Genomic DNA, 24,134 nt, shown 5'->3' on the forward strand with positions numbered 1-24,134 from the left:
AGTTTAGAGGGGGAGAGTCTAACCCAGATTATCTTTTGTGGATCCAGTTCACAGATGTTCTCTAAATGCCTCACATGGAAGCTCTTTCTAGAGGTTACAATTTGCCAATATTCCCTTAATGCCTCAAATGCTATTATGGTAGTCAGCCAGCTGCACTGAAAGAAGCCTTCAGTTAATGCACCGCATGCAACTGAGACAGGTATGTGTCCAAAAATTAGTTTAAAAAGATTGAAATACGCCGTTCTGATGTAAGATTTACTGAGTTAAATTGAATGAATTTATGTACATGGGCAAGCCTGGCCAAGTAGATTTCAAATGCCAATAATTCCCCTAAATTCCCCTCTTTGATAAGTTACTGTCCTTTTGTCTGTTTATAACTCGCATTGTCAGGTGACAGAGTGAGAGACTTCAAAGTCTGTGCTTATGAGCTGTTCTGCTAGATTGGAGGTATTTGACTGAAACCAACCTTGATGGGTATGCGGCCTCACCTTCCCAAACGTGCACAACAGCACTGAGCACCCCGAGCGCCGCTGCTGATGTAGCTGTAACACTCCCTTACTGATAGGTTAAACAGAGAGTGACACGTGAAGGGAAAACAACAGAACAAAGACCGTCGCTGCCCCATAGATGGGATGGATGGATGACCTAGATAAAGCTCTCTCTTGTGGTAAAAATCGGAAATTAATTCCATGCTGCGACATCCTCGCCGTCCCAAATGTCAGGCATTGGCTGAAGCAGAGAGAATGGGAGTGTCGTAATTTGTGCACCTTGTTACTCCAAAGATTTGTTAAGGGTAACCCAATGAATGATGAGCCGGCACAGCTCTGCAGATACCGGAGACATTAATGATATGGAGAGCAGCGTCCAGCTGAACCCATACTTTGACATCATGCCAAGTTTCTGTGTTGTGTGCCGGTAGCTGTGGAGCTATAACAGAGCAGCTTCACCGTGCTACAAGAGAAGAAAGACAAAGGATCGGAGGAGGTTCTATAATAGTTCCTCCACATAACTTTGACCAGCTGGTGCACACCCACAGAATGGGGAAAAACTGTGCTTTGGGGTTTAGCCTGTTGTCTCACATTTGTGACTTAATGAAAGTCCTCAAAGGGGAAAAAGAAGCGGAGAGTAAGGTTTTGAATGAATTACAGGATAATTGCTGAGGCTTTTAGATGTGGTATGATGCAGGACGGGCTCGCATATGGAGGGAAACAGGAAGACGTGTGGGAGGATACGAGGGCAGATTGTTTGTAGTTTGGTGGATCCCTGAATTGGGGGGAGCTCAACTCTGGCTTCTTTGACAACTGCACTCTTTGGCTCGATGAAGGTTAGCTTGGTAGCATGTACTGTACTGTAGATAAAGTGCCAGCATCTGTGCTCGTCTCATATCCTCTGATATGTTTTGCATTTTTGCCTGTTTCCAGGTGGATCAACAACTCTCAAAAGAGCAAATATAGGAGCACGAAAAAAGAAACGAGCGCCTGTCACTGCAGTGACAATGAGTGACAGCGCTCCCCTGATACCATGGCAACACAAGGAATTCTACTCAGTAGAGCCCATGACGAATCAGGACCTTGATGTTCATGCTTTCCAACTGAGGACAGCAGGGGGAGGGAGATCAAGGACGGGACTCATTCAGATCAGGAATGCTTCGCAAGCTTTATGGGAGGAATGAAATATGATAGCATGTTTGGATTTCATCCCTATTGGGAACCAGTTTGAAAGTCAGTACTGTGATTCAGGTCTAAAGAGTGCATCAAGGTAAATAAAGGTTGTTTACAGAGATTTGTCAACAAGTACTGTATATCATTTCTGTAAACAAGTTTCCATTTACTGCCTGATAAAGCGTGTGTCGGATTTGCATTATATTGGGCCACGTTCAGGTTCAGAAACAAATAGTCTGAAAGCCAATCTGATCCAGAGAGTCGGTTGATGTATCATTTTATTCAATTATATCAGGAATATGGAAAATAAAAAAACAGGTCCAGAATTTACATTTGCAGTGTATCAAAAACTGACTTGCGTCCTGTTGAAAATAAGCAGCAAAGATAGAGAGGGAGAGATAAGTAATTGTGTTGGTATGGATGGAAGATAAACACAGTGTGATGGAGGGACTGTCTTGGGAAATTCCCCGCTCCATTCTGGCAATGCTTTAATTTCCGTTTAATCCCAGGAGCAGAAGTTTAACGAACCAATTAATTGCAAAATCAGATTAAATCCCTGAAAGCTTTGAAATTATCTCTGTGTGAAGTGTTACTCCGATGTTCACGGCGCACATATGATTGTCCCCAGTGAATTTTCATTGCGAGATCTCTGTTAGAAGCCAACAAGACTTCCACTGTCGGCCATACTTTACCTCGTCCACAGTCGCTCTGAAATATGTTCCACAACATAACTTTATGAACTATAAAGCGTCATGGGCTTGTCTCAGCAGCGCTGTTTTAAATATATCCTAATCTATGACACATATATGCACAGATAAATGTAACTGGCTGATGCTGAGGCCGGCTCAGACAGTACTCTGCCATATACTCCAGATTAGCACTAAAATATCCTCCTTCTCAGCCTTTCTGGAGGTTGCAGACAGACGACAGACCATGCAACAGACAGTCTAGTTAGTAATCCCACTAAGGGTCCCACATATCCCTCACCCCTCAACACCCAAATCTTGGATTATGAAGGTGACATCGGTGCACGGAGAGTAGAGGGCTATGCACACCTCATTACAGAGAAAGCAGGATAAGACTGGAAAAGCAGTGACATGTCTGAGCTGGGAGGGGTCACAGGTGGTCAAGTCTGAGCAATTTATACTGATTTTCTCTTACTGGTTCCGTGTCATTAATGTAAGTCAAAGGGAAAATGGGAGTGTTAAAATGCTTTAAAGACATTGCATTGAATCAGATAAGACAAATGACAGTGCAGTGTTTCAGAAAATCTGTTCTACAATTACAATGTTAAATGCTTCTGTCATTGGGGACTCGGTGTGTGGCTATATTGAGGTAGTGATAAAGTCATTACGATGGCATGCCACCGGGATTTGGAGAGTTCTGGCCTAATGGAGGGTCCAAAGTGGTACCAGGCAGGCGGGCGACTGCAACAAATAGTGCTGGGAGACCACAGAATGAGCATTAATGACAGAACTGCCCGTATTGGTTAGAGGGCACTTCTCCCTTCATACCTTTCCTCCAGGGAATCTCTGGTTACAACAAGTGGATTTCACTGTCAGTGATGCAACCTCCAGTCTTTGCTACATCACAGTATTTGTCTGTCCTTGCACCAATATAGACTTCTCAGCTTTTTACAATAACAGAATCTGATGAAAATTAAGAAAATATTTGTCTCGTCATAAGGATTGGGATGATGATGATGATAATGATAGAAGAAAAATCAGAGCAACTTCAAAGCCACCTTTAATGGCCATGTAGAGTGCCATATGGGAAGTCTACTAATCTCCTCTGAAGCCCCAGTCTTTTTAAGACCACTTGCAAAATCATCGGTAAAAGCTTAAGGTTTAAAGAAAACAACAAAGGTGTTATTTTCTACATGTTCGATCTGTACCAGAAGAATCAAGAGTAAACAAGATTCCTCTAGGGACAAAATGTGGACATTTTAAAAAGGCATCAAACCAACAGTTCAAAACACTGACAAGCACATGAAGTAAAGCTATGCTAATGCTTGAAGGGTAATTAGAGTCAAAGCAATTACGACATGAAAAATGTGATTAAAAGGAGGTCTGAGGACTCTTTACACATCTGTTTCAGCCCTTGATGAGCTAAAAATAAGCAACAAGATCAAGAAGACTGTGAACATGAGCAGCATGAAAAGATGTGAGTGTTGATTACATCCATAGCTGTAATGTTAAAGGACTCGGCTTTGATAACAAAAACAGCACAAATCTAGTTATTTTATTTTTGAATTTAAAAACATTATTTTGTCTACCAAATACTATTAAGAGTACAACACTAATTAACTTTCACAGATGTTGAATAAACAGTTAGAAGCTTAAATAGTATATTATGCGACGTCTGTCCATCAAGAAATGTATTTTGCAGGCTTCGATTGCACGTTGTCGCCAAGTCGAATAACGTTATCGTCACTTCACCTGCGAGTGTGTAGCGGGAGGCTGCACACTCACGGGTGAAGTGACAATAACATTATTCCTGCCCGCCCGGGAAAGCATAGGAGAGAAAATAGTGTGACCATCAATTACAGCAAAACGACGCTGCGAAGTCTCTCGCTAAGATGAAAATCAAAGCCGTCATTTTCAATTAAAAGCTCTCATTTCAAATTAAAGCCATCTAGCGTTTGCAGTCCAACCGTATACGAGGTTCTCTAGGTAAGTCTTGTGTTTCTTTTAGGGCCGTCGGTTGCACTGCAGTAACTGAGTGGGGTCTAGAGTCTTCTCTGTGCACCAAGCACAGACACGGTCACCACGTGAGACATTTATCGGTCATGTGTAAACTGTAGCTACTGAAAAGAACCTGGGTTACACTCTCCCCCTCTGAATGCATGAGTGTCTGCGTGCACATTAGTTGCAAGTAAATTCTCAACCTGTGGGAAACACTGCAACGAGTCCAAAAATGACCTAAATAAAACATCTGGTTGAATCGATTTTTTTTTTTTTTTTTTTTTTTCTCAGAATTAACTTTGGTCACGAATAGCTCTGCTGCATTTGAACAAATTAGATGAGGAATAAAAACACACTGAGACTTGTTCAGTTATGCCATACGTGTTATGACAAATTGTTTTGATATGCAATGGAGCATTCGCAGGTCTAGATCCTGCCACCAAGAGCTGACGTACAGTAGCAAACGCATCAAAATCTGACAGCGGTGAATACGGTAATTAGATTTGACCTGGCAAGCCTGAGGTGTGGGTGTGTTGTATGTGCACAAACCAGTAAGAGAAGCATCTCCCTCATCTTCAAATATATAATTCCCTCTTGTATTTAAAGTTACGTAAATGAAGTTGGTCCCACACAAAGTTCAGAAGCCTTTTTCGAAGAGGGATTATAGTTGGATTAGCTATGTCAGCACATGGATGTCAACTCCAAGTCTACTGTCTCAGATTAATGCTAGCCCTTCCTATCGGATTAGGATTAGGGTTTGGACAATGCATAATAAAAGATTAAGGGCCAGAGAGGAAGGCAATTGTTTTATTAAGCTCAGAAACAAAGTTTACCCTCGAATAATTATCTCCTTGTTCTTTTCTTTCTGTTTTTGGGGGCTCTGTAGGTTTCACACATTTTACTTTTGTCCTGGAGATAATGCTTTTTTGTGCTTGGACATTAGTACCTCCAGTATTTAAAAAAAAAGTTTCTGCAGAATCGAAACAAACTCAACTGAGCATTTGCTGTTCTTTTTTTTCTTTGGATTCTCTCTGGTTGTTGTGTTGATTAAAATGTTAAAAAATATTTTCATAACACATTAAAAACTAAAAGTGCAGGCTGATGGTTTAAAATGAATGTACTATCTTGTTCAGTTGTCTCATGCTGTTAAACCTTGTGAAATGGCGCATTCAATTTATGTGTAAGTGAAAAGGTCAGCCATCCAAATATTACACACAAAAAAAAGAAGTAACAAAAGCTCATTTAATACCTACAACATGCATACATTTTCTACACTGTGTAGGATTTAACAAATTACAGCTTTCTGTCAGTAATAATTTTTAGTCCAGAAAATAGCACTGTCGGATCAGAGATGTCAGTATTACATTTTTCTCATTTTTGGCTAGTTTTGGATGTATTTTAGCCTGATGCGTCTCGGTGCGACTTGGTGGAGAACTGTCACCTCTCTTCAAACCAGATGGAGCCTTTCTATGTGGAGTTTGCCTGCTCTCCCGGTGCCTGATTGGATTATTGTGGGCGCTCTGGCTGCCTCCCACAGTCCAAAGACATCCAGGTTAGGTTAATTGGCAGCTCCAAACTGCGCATAGGAGTGAGCATGTTTATCTAACTGGTGGCCTGTCCAGGGTGTGCCTTGCCTCTTACCTAATGTCAGCTTTGATAGTCTCCAGTTACCCCCACCCCCCACACACACACACACACACACACACACACACACACACACACACACACACACACACACACACACACACACACACACACACACACACACACACACACACACACACACACACACACACACAACCAACTAAAGGATATGTGGGTATAGTTGATATAAACTGAGGCATGAGCCACGTACCTGATTTATTTTAGCCTGGCACGTCCATCCATGTCATTCCCTCTTCACTCTTTCTCTAAACTTTTGCTTATGTCACGTAACAGCTAAATTATGGATCTCAGTGATTTTGAAGAATTTGACTAAAGTACTGAATCACTGACTTGAAAGGAAAGACTCAGCCCAAAATTGTGCCAAATGTGGAGTGAATGAATAACTTGCAATCATCTCTGCAGGCACAGACCAAACATGTTAGTCAATTCTTGCATGACTGACATCTTGGCATATTATGAAGACTTTTCATTGACATCCTAATGAGGCTGGAGTTCATCCTTTTGCCTCCACCCAACCTCTAAATTTCTGTACATCAACTCTTTAAACCAAAGTCTGCTGCTGTGTGATGTTTTATTTTCTTTCACTTTTATTCAAGAGTTCTGCTTCTATTCCCCAGTGGCAGCTGCCAAGTGGATGTTTGAAGTCACTTAATTCTCAGGGCTGCCAGGTGTCTATTTTCCTTGTCTTCCCAACCTTCAAACAATCACAGCCTCCCTTACAACAGCCTGGAGGGATTTGTGCTAACAGCAATTCCCCAGTTGGGAGCCTAGCAATTACAGCACCCCTCCTCTATCCCTTTAATTGCAAAGGGAGCTGCTTCCTGGGTGATCAGACTGCTTGCCTGCCACCAGGGAGACTGGCTTTATCACCTCTGGCAGCCTCAGGTAAATGAGGGTGTTTTACTGGAAAGTAAAATAAAGGTTGTTTGTTAATAGAGCGAGGTGATTCATATCTCTCTTGAACCATAACTTTTGGTCTGAGGTAAGCTGTGCTGTATGATGGATGGGGCAGATGGCTTGAAGCAAGTTCACAGACAACCTGTAGTGCTGGCATAAAGTATGACGTCCCTATTGACACAACATATTTTTGGAACAAAAAGAAATATGCTCAACAGACTGTATTTCTTTGGCTGGATTATACAATCAGCAGCAACATCAGCTCTACTTGTGCTTCAGGACATGGCTCACAAACAAATTATGGAGTGTGGACTATTAAATCTCGCCCAGCGACATTACTGAATGGCGGTCTTTTTCATTTGTCACCTCTCCAGATGAGAAACCTGACACTTTGTTATGTACTTGTGGGGGTCATGGCAACAGGACCCTCTGTGGTGGCAGTGGGAGGCTGAGACAGCTAAAAGTACTTAACAGTGCTGTGCTAATTAGCCCATTCGCACAATAATGTGCAAGATGGTAAATTAGACACAGCAGTACACTTTGCCTTAAGGGATCCAGAAATCTATACAGATAATGTGGGGGTAGTGCATTCGTAAGTGGAGACACATTTGTAATATCTGGCAGTTTTTCTGACAACGAAGCAAATACAAAGATCGTGGAGACTGCATTACTTGATTTGGGTAAAACAGATTTATTTCGTACTTCATAAAAATGACACGATTGCACCTTTTAATTAGTCAAACCTGCTTCATTTCAATGTCTGTAAAGCAATGCATACAGCAGAATAGTGCGGCTACAACATCAAGGTTGCAGTACATCATTATGGAATGACGCTGAATGATGATAAATTAATGTTTGGCTGAATAAAACTCAACCGTAAATAAAATTCAAATGAGGAATTTTGAGAGGCCGGGTTTGTTTTAATTCTCCTCTAGTATCACTGAAAGTAGAAAAGGTAATGCTCATTTTCTCTCTAGCAGCTGAAGTATCGTGGGAAAGGGCATAATTAGTCTAGTATCACTTGCATTAAAAAAAGAGTGATCAATGAGAGCAATTTCAGCACAGATCAATAAATGTGACCGAGTTATACGACTTTTCATATGAATCATTTTTCTGTTTAAGCATAATAAAGCCTGGGCAGCAGCTCTTTGGAAAATGAATAAAAACATCCCAAAAAAGTATAATGACAGGACTCTATTGGATCCTCATCAACATTCCTTTGTAAAAGCGGTATAAATAGTGGTTAAGTCGGTAACATTGCAGTGGAAATTTATATTCTTATATTAACTTGAATTTGGCTTGAGGGTCAACCATAAACTTACTGCCATTAATGGATCGATGTTTTATTGCAATGCTCAAGAGATCAAGGCAGTGCCATCACTCAGGTCTAATTGACATGATGAGGAGCTATTACTGTATTGATCCACCTGGCTAGTTGCACTGGATCAGCTGAAGCCCTTATCGACCTGACTAAGTGGGCCCACAGACCTCTGAGGATCAGGCAGATGTAAAGGGGTTATTACCACTTGTTGGTCGAGTTTGATCTCAATCAGCTCAAGGTGAGGCAAGAGCCAAAAAAACCTTCCTGGTAAAAAATTAAATTAAAAAAGGATACTGAGCCTGCTCGTAATACGTGTAGAAACACTGTGCTTTTAGAAAAATCTTTATGTGTCATGAGAATTTAAACCATGAATGGAACTGGTTAGGCAGCTTAGTGAGTTAATATAACAATAAATTATCATAAAATAGACTTCTGAGCTTTTTACACACCACCAAATACTGTACATACACTGTATACCAATATCTCCAGAACGATCAAATTATATTTAAAAAGAACACAAAAAAGGGACCAGCATGAGTCTGTCATCATGTTCCCTCTCAGTCCCAGCCAAAGTCATGACCAGTCATCTGATAAAACTTGCTATTAAACGGTTTGTAAAAGTTCCTTAGCCTCTGCACCACCTCGGGGTCAATGTTCGGATGGGTCCTGCCTTTGGTTTTACCCAAGCAGTGTGGCTTGCTGTTCCCCTCAGGTCTCTTAAGGCAGGGGAAGCCTTTTGCTGGGTTAAAGTGGAAATGTCTCTCCGTGACGACCCTTTTGAGTCCAAGAAAGTCCTGGACACGAGCCATCTCACCTGCGGGGTCGGTAATGAGATGCTCTCCGCTAACAAACAGCAGCTGCTCCATGGGGAAGTGCTGGAGCCAGCGCTCGAGGTGCTTGGCGTACATGCCGATTTGAACAGCGCTCCATGTGGTGTCGATCAGACCCGCTGACATGTTCTTGAAGGTCAGGCTCTCGAAAGAGGGGATGTCCGGCTTCTTGGAGCGCGTCTGAGTGTAGTCTGAGATGGCTCGTGTGACAGGATCCCGGACGACTATGATCAGCTTTGTGTCTTTAGACATGGTGTAAATTCGAGCAGGGACCTCCTTGGTGACATAGTAGCTGGGGGTCTTCTCCATGGTCAGCTGGCCCTCTGATGACTTGGGCATCAACTCCCTGCAAGTGACACAAATAAAGTTATTTAAATATGTTCTGCAGACAGCATATGGCACAAATATCCAACCCCGCACCGCTGAATATTTCGTTTTTCTTCGTAATGCCATCACTTTTGAAAGCCAGCAACTTCCAAAAGTGCCCATAATTGAAGATGAGATTAACACTGACACAGTCTTTCCACGGCAGGTTTAAAAATACTGTCAGTAGCTAGCCATTCATCATCAAGAAGACAATTGTAGACATCATGAGCTGCATTAACCAAGTTTGTGAATGTACCCAAAGTGACAGGGACTGGTAGGTAGAGCAGGAGTCCCATCAATCATCTGTGATTGCGTGTGAACACAATACACAGTTCACGACATGTTCTGAATACAAACCTTGAAGGAAGACATTCAGCTCTTGTTGCTGCATTTAATCTACTTTAAGAACTAAATCCTCTTTTAAACGCCACAATCCTGGCATTGAAATATTCCCCACATTCATGACATTATATAAATGATGGTTTTAGCTATGAATGGGCAGTTCTATGCTTTTTAATGTCATGCACCTTTCTCCTCAGATATGACAGTAATTTTTGTGTGAATTGTGAAGATTTGGTGCTTTGCATTCCTTTGGAGAAAATGCAGGAAATACTTGGGAGCTGTCTATTCCCATAACTGCATATTCTTCTTGACCCCAGATGGTTCTGGTTGATCATAATATAGCCTGTTAACTGCAACCCTGACTGGATAATGGCTAAAGTGAGCCAAGGGGGATTAGGGCTAAGACAAACACGCTAAAGCATTAGAAGCTGGTTGGCTGCCTCGTTGGCCAACTGAGTGGCTGGCTTGTCTCTGGAGAGAGCAGGGAGAGAGATACGTGGCCACGGCGATGAGAGTCAATGGTAAGTATTTAATCTAAGAGACATAGAAAAAAAAAAAAACCCAGTTGCATAAGGTGTGGAAGCAATAAAATACTGCAGTACATCCAAGTGAAAGTATACCCCAATATTGTAACAATATACAGTTTAATCCAGTTTAACAGCACCTCAGAAAGCAGACTAACAAATTGCAAGAGTTGACTCAACAGTGTCTCAAAAATGTGTAATTGCAGAGTGGTAGCATTACTTACACAGATATTTGCATTTAATAGCAGAGGTGCTTGTGTATTTAGGATGGGCATTTATAAAGATATACATTTATTCATTAGTTACCTTAAACTAATATTTTAGTTCCTGTACACCTCCGTCACAATTGAGATTTCATGCTGATTTGACAAATGTCGTGAATTGAGCGCAGTGTGCAGATATCTCGTTTTCTGCTGCACGTGAGAAAGAAATATAAGCCGTTGTAAAATGTCCCGCGTTGACAAGCATCAGCTCCCGGCATACTTCATGTGGGTTTACGTCAGTCGAAATGTAAATCTTCAGTTGTTTCAGTATCTGGTATATTCTCAGGTTTTGATAGTGACGGGTTGATCCAAATCAAACAACGAGAAAGCCGAGGAAGCCGTGTCATTAAAGTGATTACTATAATTTCCAACCATCTGTTGATACAGACACTCGGAGCTTCAATACCCCTCGTCAAACCGAACAGCTTTCATCTTACAAATTTATGTGGCGGAAGCGAGCAGAAAATGGTCGGCACAATTTTTGCTGTGCAGAGCACTGGCAGAGGAGGAGAGCTTTAGTGATTGCACAGGCGTTACCTATATCTTATTACTGCCAAACAAACACACGAGGGTATCTCTTCCTTATGCAGTTTCATCACTAACATCACCTGCTCTTTCCTTCCAGTCTACGGAGGCCCGAGGTCTTACACATTTATCGCACTTTCCTGGCGCCTCAGCCACCATTGTACGTGGTGGAAAAACCCCAAAAGTAATCAAGGTAATAGGTATGAGAGACACAAACAACTCTATCGCAACCCCTCCCCTTCCCCCCCACCACCACCCACCCCCTGCAATTATCTCCTGCATCTCTTGGATACACACAGGCGAAGTGCTGCAGGGCTTTCTCAGAGCCTCAAGGGACCCAAAAAAAACATACTACCAATCAAACTTTCCACTTAGTCAACGAGGAAAACAATCTGCGTGAGCAGAACAGAACATGCATTATTCATCTCGGCACAGATAGAGCAGGAGAACATCTCTGACTGAGCACAGAGGGAGAGGGTCGCCTTAAGGGGGGCAGATGTAGCAAGCTTTCACGATTTGTTCTGCTTAATAAACAATGTCGCCTGGAACCGATAGGTTTTAGTGCACCCTCATCTATCAATCAGCCATGCAAAGGCATCGTCGTTCAGCTTCGAGACAAAAAAACAAACAAAAAAGCAAGTCCCTTCTCTCAAACTGAGCCACGACGTACTGACTTTTGCCTCTTATGTATTTTGCATGTTCCTATTGGACTTCATAAAGCTACAAACGCTGCTTTACTTCCGAGTGGGATTCAAATGTACCTTTAAAGCTGTGGAGTGTGGTGTCTTAAGCTTTGAAGACTTTACCTATAATTGGTGCACTAAAAATAAATCTATACTGATGTTGAGCATCCTTTGCCCTCTCACTTAAACTCGCAGGAGGACAGCAGGAATCGGGAGATAACGGGGACGGGGGAAGGAGTAAATACAGGATTAGATGGAATCGGGTGCACCGTAAGAGGATGGAGGCTGCATAGGTCAACTCCCCCCGCCTAAGTTGCCCGCTGCCCCCTCAGATGCTGCGTCTGCTTTTTCCTGCCTCAATAGTACTACCTGCAGACAGATATTAATCCTGGAGGTGGTGTGTTGTGTAATTTGCCTGTGTTTTGTCTGCCGGGCAGTCAGGTGTGTCCATTAAACTACCGGCTGGGGAGTTTGAAAGCTGGTGCCTTGTTTACATTGCTTTCAGGAAGCAGGTTCAAAGGTAGGAATTTACTGCGTGCAGCTTCGTGCTCAGCTGCTCACTGATGCCCTCTGTAATGAGTTCACCAAAGTAAGGAGCAAGAACAGAGCAGAAAACTGCAGGACAATTTTTGGTTTCCTGCAGTAGCCTGCTTGACTGACTCTAATTGGCATCTATATTTCAGCTTTTCAGACCTCCGTGACAAGGGACAGCTCCAGGAAAAAAAAAAAACGAAAAAAAAAACAACCTCAGTATTATCTAATGCCATGATGAGTTCTCATCTTACCCTGCAGCTCTGAGAGTGGTTGTGCCACCCTATTCCCAAAGACAGGATGAGAGGTGGTGGTATGCAGCCACTTGGAATAATCAGACCGATTTACTGGAGACAAGTTCCAGACAGAAATCAAAGAGGGAAGCATAGTTTAGGGGAGGTGTTCTCCAGCCCCTGCAGCCCATCTTATCAGGCATGGGAAAGTCATCGCCATCACACTTTACACAAATGACCTTCTTATATGACATTGAACAGCATTCGGCCTCTCGGCAGCATTCCTGAACAACAATGACAGCGCAGAGAATGACTTTTTTTTCTCCGACCCTTCTGCCGTTATTCCTGTCAGTATGCAGAACTGAAGGCCACCTGGCTGTCTGTGGAAACGAGCCCATTTCGAAGAGAGGGGGAGGAAAAGCAGGAGAGACATTCTGGCTTCGCGTTAACACAACAATTCTGACAGTCAGTTGTTTACAGTGCCAGCGAGCATTTTTAATCAGGGAGTTGATGCTAGAGAAAATGTAAACCAATAACTCTAAACTAATCTCAGTGGGTGCACTCCCTGTGGAAGTAATCGAACGGTTGTGAAGAAATATTTTTTGTTATCAAGTGCGTATGTTGTTGTTAAAGCTACTGTCTTCAAAAGATTATAGTTGAAGAGAGCCACAAACTCAAGTGAGTTTGCGCCTGTTTCAGTTATGGAACTTATTTTATAGATAAACAGCTAATTCTGTCAGAAATGTCGGTCATTAAGGAGCCGGAACATGTCACACTGACCGGGGAGCTCCTGCAGCAGTTGTAGATACCACAGTGGCAGTGCACCAACATCATTTTAGAAGGGAACAAGTTATTGTCCATGTACAGGTCTTTGCTGCATCTCTACAAAAACTGCATGTGTATTTGATATCTTTGATGGGTAGGGCGGAAGGTTAGAAGTTCGAAAACTGAAAAAAGAAAATCAAGTGGAACCAGGGCTAAAAACCTAATGAAATAAAAAAAAAGGCAGACTTATCTTGAATTACAGGAATATGTGCTCATCAAGTTTCAAAAATCTTAACTGAAATATTAAATTAAAAAAAAGATGACTTTTCTTAATTAAGAAGGCCAACTAATGTAATCCTAACCCTGTTCATAAATTCTCAGATCAGAGCTAACTACTGAACGTTTTGGTCGTGACTGTCATGACAACGCTGGCATCAAACGGTTACTGCTTGTGCACCAACGTCATGAAAAACGTATATCCTTTCAAATAAAAGCACAGCACCAAAAATTCTGTACACTCCCCAATTTCACTCAACTTTTTTTTTTTTTTTTTTTAAACGTGCAGACATCCACGACCCACTCAGAATGAGCCCATAACCCACTTTTGTGTCGGGAACCCCTGCTTTGGCGTACATTAGCCACTACTAGCATACTACACCCAACTCTCTAACCTAACTATACACAAGCACAAAGGAAATTCTGAATCGGAGTGACAAAGGTACTTCAGAGAAAAACTGAAAGATACCAGCATTCAGCAAAGCAACAACTGTAGGCTACCACCGATAATAAATACTTGGTCTAAGGCCAGCAACACAAAAAATAATCAAGCTTTTGCAAGGTTTCTTGGAATAAACTCAGAGAAATTAGGAATGAACAAAAAAAACTGAAACCGAAAGAAATAACCAAGGCCAAAAGAAACGAGAAAAGTTTTCTATAGTTCAGGTTCAGACATTTTATCTGACGTGTTATTGTTAAATTGTTGGATATGTCAAGGTAATATATTTGCGAAGAGTGAAAATTTGACAAATCAACTCGTAACATTGGTCAACTGCAGCTGGGAGTGTTGCAATGAAGAATTTTGATGAATACTGTTTTGTGTTGGAACATTAATAAAACAGTTAATACGTGACTGTAAGCAAGAAAAGCTCATGTTTAGTTAATATTGAGTTTATTTGAAGACGTCAGTACATGAAGACAACGTCTATTTATGATGTAAGAGTCTCAATTTAATGAAATGCATCCGGTCCATGTTTCTGACCTGTAGTGGTTGGAACAATTTGATAATTCCCCACAGATGCACGCTGGTCTGAGAGGATCAACAAAAGCAAACAAGACTTCAAAGAAGCAAAACAAAGATGGCTGAGGCAGACAGGTTCTCTCTAAAGTTGCTCTGACTTTCTGTCAAGGAGTCTCTGCAGTATAGAGAAAGGCAGAAGCAGGAAACAACAAATTCTCTCTGAAGATACTACAAAAGAGGCAGATGAGGAAGTCGACAACTCAAGGGGATATAATGGAGCGAGCTTTTTTTGTTTCAATGTTTTCAAAGTGCTGTAATAAGTGCTGCAGTTGGGACAAATTGCCTCAAGGAAAAGCCCAGGGGGTTGTTGGAGCAAATTAAATCTGCAATCTTTACAATACTAATTGAAGTTGCACATTATTGATGATCTTGAAGATTTATTCCAACTTTTCAGAAGAGAAAATTCAATAGAATTTTGGTTTGCTTTTTGTAGCACATGAAGTTGTTTGAGTGCAAGGTGTCATGGTTTGTAAAAAAAAAATGTTTGAAACAACAGCTAGTGTGTGTGAATTGCTTCTTTGAAGCATCTCATTGCAAACGCACATTCTCCCTCTTTTCCTGCCAGTGTGCTGACACATTAGTTTAAGCTGGGATATACCTTTACTGAGAGCTCTCTCACTCCTACCGGTTCCCCTGTGTCCTTGTAGCTCAAAGTGTCGAGTCAGCAAAAAAGCCACCAGTGGACGGAAATGAACCTACTCTTGGGAAACGGAACTTTTCACACAGAGATCTCTGAAAGTCAACTTTTGGACTAAAAAGCTTAAGCGTAGTATTTGAGGTTTTTTGGGGGGCGGGGGAGGGGGGACGAGAGGTTCCAATGAATGCTCTTTCTGATGAACTCCTGCTGGGCTTCGTCAAAGGGCACTTTCACCCTTCTGAACACATTTGCATACAAAGTGAAGGCAGAGAAAACATGTTTCACACTAATTGTCTGCTCTTTTATTGTCAGAGTTAATGCAGTCCTCAGGGGTTCTCCAGCATCCCCTTTCATTGAGCTCCATAGCGCAACAGTAAGAAAAGGCTCACTTTATATTTACTGCCCTCTATCTGCCACTGGCCTGCAGTAAGCTCCCCCGGGGCTCCGAGGAGGATTAGGCCGTCTTCTCTGACACCCGCAGTGAATTGGTAAGAAAGCTCTTCATTGTTCTATATATAGCACCTCCAGAAGAAAAACATGATTACAGCAATTAAGTCACATCTACTGTATAGCTTCTGTAAGCTTGATGTGAGAGTGCATTCAGTGGATGAGGAGTTAACCTGTCAAAAAGAGACCTATAGGAGGAAGTCAGAATTATGCTGTTGCTAAAGAAAGGAGGGGCCAAGGAGGAAGCCGTTCCCACGGCTTTTGGGAGTTGCCTCCTGTGCTCCGTGTGAGTAAGTGTGCACAATTGTCTGTCTGCTTCTCTTTTTCTGCCCAGTGGTGAAAACATGCTATATAGTGGTCGGTGCCCCGCTGTGCGAGGGCCTCTCCTCTATGTGGGGCTCCGGAGGGATGGACACAGCGGACCCTCCAGCAGGATGGACACACCAATCACAGCAGATAAATGGCGTGGGCACAACTCAATGCCACCACAGGAGCTGATAAGCCCACCCAGCAGACCGCTCCTCGCCCCAAGCCACTGCTCGCCATTAGTCATGGGGCAATGAAGTGAAACATATGGCCAAACAAATCAGTGGACACCTTCTCTTGGCTTCAAAAAGGATGTGGCACTCAAAATTAGTAATTTATTAATGCTCCATATTGCGGCCGACAATGATGTGCTCCGCCTTAAAGCCAGACAAGTTTTCTGATTATTTTTTTTTTGAGCACCACTAAATGATCATTGAGGGCCGACTCGAGATGTCATGGCGCTCTGCGGCATGGGGTCATTTTGTGGCACGGCGATCTCACTTCGACAGCTCAAGCCAAGTTGTTTTAATTAGCCTGATCGCCTCTCTGGGAAAAGAAGCCTTCATTATACAGTATGCGTCGTCAGGATCAAACAGTCCCCTTGCTTTCACTCGCTGTGTGTTTAGTGTGTACCTGTCAGTGCCAACAAGAAGCTGGAACATCTCGGTTAAATAGAAACGCTTCCACGACTAATACTTTCTTACCGTTAGGATTTGATCTATCTTTAAAGATAGCATCTCCTATATGCATTACCTACATGTGGATTGTTAGCATGAAGACTATAATTAAAAAGTCTTCAAGCAAAGGACAATTTGAATTTGTTCCTGATGCTCAGTCTGTAGAGATGGACAAAAGACAGTCTTCGCAGGCTGATCATTCCAAAATGGCCTAAACCTGTCCGGAAATTCTTAAAGGAGCTTAAGCGAGAAGTCCTTTGAACAATGCTTCGCTTCCCCTATTGTAGCTCGATGGAGCCAGCTTTGAAACAGTGTCTAGATCCTTTGACATTGGCAGTTAATCCTTCGGCTCAGTCAAATGGACACCTGAAGGAGCAGCATCTCTTCCTATTGACAACGGGGTTTCTCTGATGTAAGGCCCTCCATGCAATGCCGTGCCATTAACGGGAACATGTTGGGTCCGTAAAATATCAATATTTCCAAGAATATTGTGTATTTTGTTTTCCACTAAGAGTAACAAGTTGCGTGATTGTGCAACTGAGTCAATGAAGAGCTTGCACACTGAGGCATGAGGACGACAGCTGCCAATACAATAAAAATGTTACATTACACAGTGGAGAAGGTGGAAGCAACTGCGGATCCGAGATGTCTGCCTTTGACAACGATATCTGCTTGGATTGAAGAACAAAACAGATTTAGCGCAACTGAATCAATACCCTGGAACTTCTTGAATCTTGAATCTCGCTCCTGAGCAGCTCCAGGCTGCTGAAGGATCACGGCATTATGTAACTTACTGAATCCTAACTGTAAAGCAAGGTTCTGCTCCTTTTGAGCTGCACCCAGAATTCAGGTCAAATCTAAACAGAAGCTCTACTTTATCTTTTGAGGTTGTTGTTTTTTTTCTCCCTGGCGCCCCCACCCCCTCCCCGTCCCAGTCAGAAAGCCACGGAAAGTCGAGATCCAAGGACAGATGTAGAAAAATTCCAGGAAATCTCAGTGAAGGTCACGCAAACAAGCACACAATCGATTGTGCTTTGTAAATGAACATGACTGAGAGGAGCTGCCTGACATGTCAGCACAAGCTGAACAGTTGAGTCTTTATTGAAATGTGGATATGTATTTGTGCCAGCACATTTTAGTTTGATCACACTTCAGTTGTATAGCTGTACTGTTTATGTTTAAATGGCCCAATCAACAGTTTGTAGAATATGCTATCACCTGAGGCCCCACTTATCTTATCAGCCATGTTTTATTGTGTGGCCAAACCAATGGCTGAGTTTCAGTTTCATTTTATCAACAACAATATTCACTTTATACTGGGAATTCTTTTTTTTTTTTTTTTTTCAGAAATAGATATCATGCATTACATCATTTTCTGTTTATGTTTTGTTGTTTCAGTGCATTACCTCAGGCCTGGAACCTAAAGTAATAATTAATAATTAAGTAATCAACATGATAAACTGTGAACACCGTTAATCTATGAATTTAAGGTCACCATCAGTTTACAGTCTTTTTAGAAACTGACATAAACTAATATAAATTCATTGCACAGGTCAAAAGTAACTACACAATCTCTGTGTGTTATTTTTAATTCAAAATATTGATGTAATGGGGCAGGCTTGCTTGATTTTAATAGTAAAAAGAAATTACACTTATGTTGTTTTTCTCACTTGTTCACCTCTTACATTCTTATCTTTGTCCTCTCCCACCTAATTGACTTGCATATCATTTGATTTTTTACAGCTGCTTATCTTCTTTTTGGCTAATGCAGAAATTGTTATCAGGCTAAACTACATGTCAAGATAAAAGTCGAAGGTTAGATGTGGATAGACTTTCAGAGGGAAGTCTTTATTTGTAATGCAGATTTGAATTTTGCCACAACCAAGGTTTTACTTTACTTTTTTTTATTTTTTTATAGGCGTGTTATTTACGTGGCTAAATCTTACAATACAAAGTAAATAAAAGTTGGATGAATTGACAAGCTGTTCAAAATTTCTTTGGTAAGTCAAGAGTCAACGACTCCCGTGAAATAGTCACCGGACAGCCCCGGTAACGACGCTCTCAATTGAGGGCGTTAACTGGGCGCTTAAGAAGTCCACGTTCACGTCAATAAAACAGGAACATGACGCTCGGCAGTTTTCAGACTTTGTGTGCGTCTCCCTTTATGGTTTAATATTAGATAACAAGTATGAGTGCGATGTACCTGTACCACTCCAGCCCCTTGTCGTAGTTGCGGTCGAAGAAGTGCGGCTCCGCTCCCACCGCTCTGATGTCTGGATGCAGGCGCAGAAACTCCAGCAGCGCCCGCGTCCCTCCTTTCTTCACCCCGATGATGATCGCCTGGGGCAACTTTTTACTTTCCGACTCATTGAGGAAACCTGACATGGCATTATCATCCAACGCCTTCGCCTCGCCTCTAATTTCATCCCACTCGTCTGCTCTGCTGTCCAAATCGTTCTCGTTGTTCAGTAAGTCCCTGGACGCCCCTAAAGAGGACTCTTGATTGTCAGCCTCGGCATCGTTTTCGTGTCTGCTCACCGAGCCGTACGTCAGGTTTGGCACAGTTGAGCAGTAGCCAACACAGCAATATATCATGTACACCCAAAGGGACAGCATTATGAAGAACGCAAAGAGTTTGTTTTTCACGTGGGATGATGGCACAACATGTAGACTGTGTATAATCGAACTATATTCCATAGGACCGCCGTGAAAAAGTTATATTCCAGTTAACAGGCATCTTTGCAAAGCTGTCTCATTCCTGTGCCATGGCTCAAATCCCGGACAACCGGTGCGCAGTTTCCCCACTACACAAATTGTCGCCGAAAATGAAATTGAACTGACATACGTTCACTTCCTGCTTCAATTCTTTTTCTGTACCAGTTGAGTGAATATTCTGATTCTTAAAAGAAATCTGAAAAAAAAAAGCCAGTTGAGCGTTACGCGCGTCAGGGACTGAGTTTGTCTCCCATCACCGGCTCTCTGTGTGAGCGCTCACTCCCAAGCACCAAGTTATCTTCACCAGGCAGCAGCGTCAAGCGTGCCAGAATATGAACAAATCACTTCCGGTGTGACCTTTCAAAGTACACCTGGTGATCATGTCGAGTTGTAAATTAACATTTTAAATTACGTTTAAACCCAGGATGAAAGAATAGGCTACATCACGCGATGTATACATGATTTGTTTAATCAATATTTTTTTATTTTTTTATTTTAGACTGCAGGGTTTTCATATATGTACTCTTATCTTATCAACAAATCAGCCACACCATTAAGACCACTGCCAGGTGGAGCATAAAGTATAATATAATGACCCAACAATAAATCCTCCCTTCATTAGAATTATGAAATACAATTGTCAATCTGATTGAGAGTGGTGCTGATTTATTAAAATGATTAATTCATATTATTAATTTATTAAAATAATTTTACTAAAAGCTTTTGTCAACAACAGGCTAGTTATATGCAATTCAACTAAAAAAAAAACTGGGTTAATTGAGCCGATGTGCTTATATTAAAGCATATATTGAACAACTTTAGAAATAACTGTCAGTAATTCTTAAAATTAGGGTAACAACCCCATACATCTGTAACCTAACATACATATGTCTCTGTCGAGACAAAATTTCTCCTTAAATATGTATGTAAACATGAGGGTCTATACTAAATACCTAAGAACATTACTTTTATTTTGATAGTTGTATTTCCGGTCTGGTTCTGTCATACCTTGTCTGCTCTGACAAAGAGTCTCAGACACTGAATGGTGAATGACTGCCAGAGCAGCTGAATAATCCCCCTGCAGCATGAACACACTGCAGCCTCCAATGTCAAACACTGGACAGCATCACAAAGTCTATCACAACATGTGGCATGTTTTTATTTTCAATCAGGATGGAATGAACATGCGGGTAATGTATACCAGTATAAAGTTTCTAAATTTAAGAGCTTGAAATAAGTCACTGATCCAGTCTTTCATTTGGCACAATGCACAGGTTTTTACATCAACTCGAGCTCAATGGCAGGCTTATGTTTTGGATTTCCGTTGAAATGTGGATCACAATTTCTTCCTTTAGAATAAATAAATAAATACATAAAGAATACAGCTCCCACCATACATACTGACAACTCTGACCAGTTCTTGATTCTTGATCTTCATAAAGCGCCTAAAATCAGGATGAGTTGCAAAAATGATGGGAAACTCTGCTATTAACACTTTTAAGTCAATATTATATATTACATTATGACACATTTCTGTCATGAGACATCACACAAATCATCAGATTTGTGTAACAATTTAACCTGTTGTTACCAGCAGACAAATCAGGCAACACATTTACGTGTCACGGATCAGCTGTTGGTTAACAACCTCACACTTTTCCTGGCATCGTGTGGCCAACGGTTGAGTGAGTCAGATTTAATTGGCCTCGTGTAATTCCTAATTGCCCTCGTAATTTCCAAAAATTTGAACATGCAGTTGTACATAAACAAATGTGATCAGTGTATTTTAAGGATCCATAAAAGTTAATAATTTACTCTCGGTGATCCAGCCACTGCAGTCATCCTGTGATGATGATGTGTGATAACGGAGGACCAAAAGTTTGGTCTGTGTGTTTGTGCCAGCACCTCCTCTTGGTGAAGGGTCAAAGGCCTCCAGTCCCACTGCACCCCTGAGCTAGCAGAGGATTAGCAGGATTACCCCAGAGCTGCCATGTCAGTCAGAGTTTCACCAGAGATGGCCCTGCCCCCTTCATCTAAGCCCCTTATCTCATCTCTCAGACACCGCTGTATATGATATATGTGTGTGCTGTTTGTGTGTGTGTGTGTGTGTGTGTGTGTGTGTGTGTGTGTGTGTGTGTGTGTGTGTGTGTGTGTGTGTGTGTGTGTGTGTGTGTGTGTGTGTGTGTTTTCTAATCTGAGCAGTTGCCTTTTCACAGTGCATGAGCACAAGATAACCTGTTTAGGAAGATGTGTGCGTCGAGGGGTTTGGTCGTGATTTGCCCTTCCTCTGTGCACGGGCCGTGTTTGTCTTTGCTCTGTAAACTGGCAACTCTCTGGGTGGAAGTTGAATCGTTGAGTTCAAGTGTTGAAATGTTGCAATGTACTTCTGCAATTTGAATCACCGACTGATGCGTTATTGCACAACCAGAGATCACGTGAAAATGATCCACAAATATAACCAAGAGGAAGTTCCTGCACTTTTCTTTTGAAAGAGTTACAACGTGTTTATCTAACGTGGCCTTTTTACGACAAAGTTTTAGTCACAGCTGAAGTTCTTCTGACAAATTCAGTCCGTTTTTGCTGAGCGTAAACAAAATGGAGCACTCTTATGAAGCACAGCCAGACGAACAGAGTAAACAAATGTAGGGTGTCCTTAATGGATCCAATACATTAGTTTCTAAAATTGTTGCGACTGACTGAATAACATATTTCTGCCCACCTGACAAATGAATGAAGTCCAATATTCACAAATTCTTTAGTACCTGTTTGACTTTTTTTTTTTTACATTTTTGGAATTATAATTTGAATGGACTTTGCAGAAACGTTTAATTGAAAACAGCGAATTATTACCGAGTCCAACATTAATGTATCAAGGCATACAATATAGCAATGCAGTATCGTGTCAAAGCATGTAATACACCTGTCAGTCCACTAGAGGGTACAGTGTGAGAGAAATGTTTTTCCTCGCAGAGGTGTGAGAAGTAAGGTGCCTGAGGTTTAGGCACCAAAAATCACATTTAGGAAAATAAGTATTTTTAAGTAAATAACATCAGTCATGCGTGTTACTTCACGTTTCTTACATCATAACGTCATGTATGCTAACTTACTTAAAAGAAATCCATTCTAGCGTCGGCTTGTCAGAGACTCCAACGTGAGTTATCCTGGCGACAGTTGTGTCGTTTTTTATTTAACCATCCCTGACCTTCTCCCCAAGCAGACTTTTATCACTCTTAGTATTTTGTCACATCACCTCCTTCTTAGATTCTGGTCGTACATGCAATGTACTTTTCTAAGTGATGTCAAACGTGACACTGACATGGTATTCTCTGGAGGATTGACGGGTGTACTGCACACTTTGGCATGACACTTGGCTGAACATAGTTACCTCTTTAAATAATCTTAAAAATGCTCAGGGATATTTTAAAATACAGCACATTATTATTACAATTTGTTTAAAAATTTAACATTAATTTATTGTAAAATCACTGGTAATATTCCACTGAATAAAGTACAAAGAAAACATTATTTGAGGGATGATTTTTGCTTTTATTTGACTGACACACTACACCATAAGACACTACTCAAAGGGGACATGGGCCCTATTGTTCCCTTTTTCTAAGGCTTCCCTTTTAGTCTTCACGGATTGACAGACTTCAAAGTAGACCACAGTCATGGAGGACTGGAACTTAGAGTTAGAACAAAAGACACCTGAGGGAGGTTGCACACACACACACACACACACACACACACACACACACACACACACACACACACACACACACACACACACACACACACACACACACACACACACACACACACACACACACACACACACCAGGTGTGTGTGTGTGTGTGTGTGTGTGTGTGTGTGTTGTGTGTGTGTGTTTGTGTGTGTGTGTGTGTGTGTGTGTGTGTGTGTGTGTGTGTGTGTGTGTGTGTGTGTGTGTGTGTGTGTGTGTGTGTGTGTGTGTGTGTGTGTGTGCGTGCGTGCTAATTTGTTCCATCTGTTATGGTTCACCATGCATGGAGACAATACCTCATATACACACATCCACTCTGTGTCATCTCACAGGGAACGAGGGGAGATAAACCGGACCCACTAAAGTGAGTGCATGACTTGTTCTACACATCCTCAGTATAATTACACTTCCTGAACCATGTTACCACACTGCTCTTCTGCAGCCTAAACACATGACGTAAACAGCACTCAGCTCATACATGAAAGCCAGACAGTCAAATACGCACACACTGATACTCATGGATGTCAGTGTGTGTTACTACATTATACATAATGGCAATCTGATGCAACCTATTTGGGTTGCCAGTCTGCCATTACAGTGCCAGTTCCTTTGATAAAAGTCAAAACATTTAAATGTAGAACAGTATAACACCCTGAGCGCAAGGGATGTTTGTTGTTTTCAAATCATGAAAATTCAAATTGTTTATGGAGCTATTGTCTTGTCTTCAAAAATATATTTATATATTTTAGATCCCTTGCTTTTACCTGGTAGGCGGTTGTCACATATAGCAGAAAAAGAGGAATTTACACACAACTCTTGATTCACAACATTAGTCAAATCAGCCTCGTAAAGTATGTGATTATTTTTTTCCTGCTTCCGTGTGAAGCTAGAAAACAGAAGTCTGGAAGTGATGTCTGTCCCCAGGAAGGATTTATAGCTAGTGAAGAATTTGTAGTTTTATTTAACTGAATGTATGCTGTAAATAGGGGCTGGACTCTATAATACACAATAGGGATGGGTTG

General features: G+C 41.6%; 1 protein-coding gene across 1 annotated transcript; it reads right to left on the bottom strand.

Annotated features, from left to right (window-relative positions):
- Window positions 1–7,574: 7,574 nt before the first annotated feature.
- Window positions 7,575–19,616, bottom strand: hs3st3b1a (heparan sulfate (glucosamine) 3-O-sulfotransferase 3B1a). Its single transcript, XM_069702925.1, has 2 exons — window positions 18,858–19,616; window positions 7,575–9,404 (listed from the first exon to the last, which is right to left on the bottom strand). The coding sequence occupies exons 1-2, from the start codon at window positions 19,349–19,351 to the stop codon at window positions 8,786–8,788; spliced, it is 1,113 nt and encodes a 370-aa protein (XP_069559026.1). The 5' UTR covers window positions 19,352–19,616; the 3' UTR covers window positions 7,575–8,785.
- Window positions 19,617–24,134: the final 4,518 nt, after the last annotated feature.

Source organism: Brachyistius frenatus, unplaced genomic scaffold (assembly GCF_029030835.1).
Source record: "Brachyistius frenatus isolate BFR_SWC_R1_liver_20210118 unplaced genomic scaffold, ASM2903083v1 Contig_43, whole genome shotgun sequence".
Classification (NCBI taxonomy): Eukaryota; Metazoa; Chordata; class Actinopteri; family Embiotocidae; genus Brachyistius; species Brachyistius frenatus.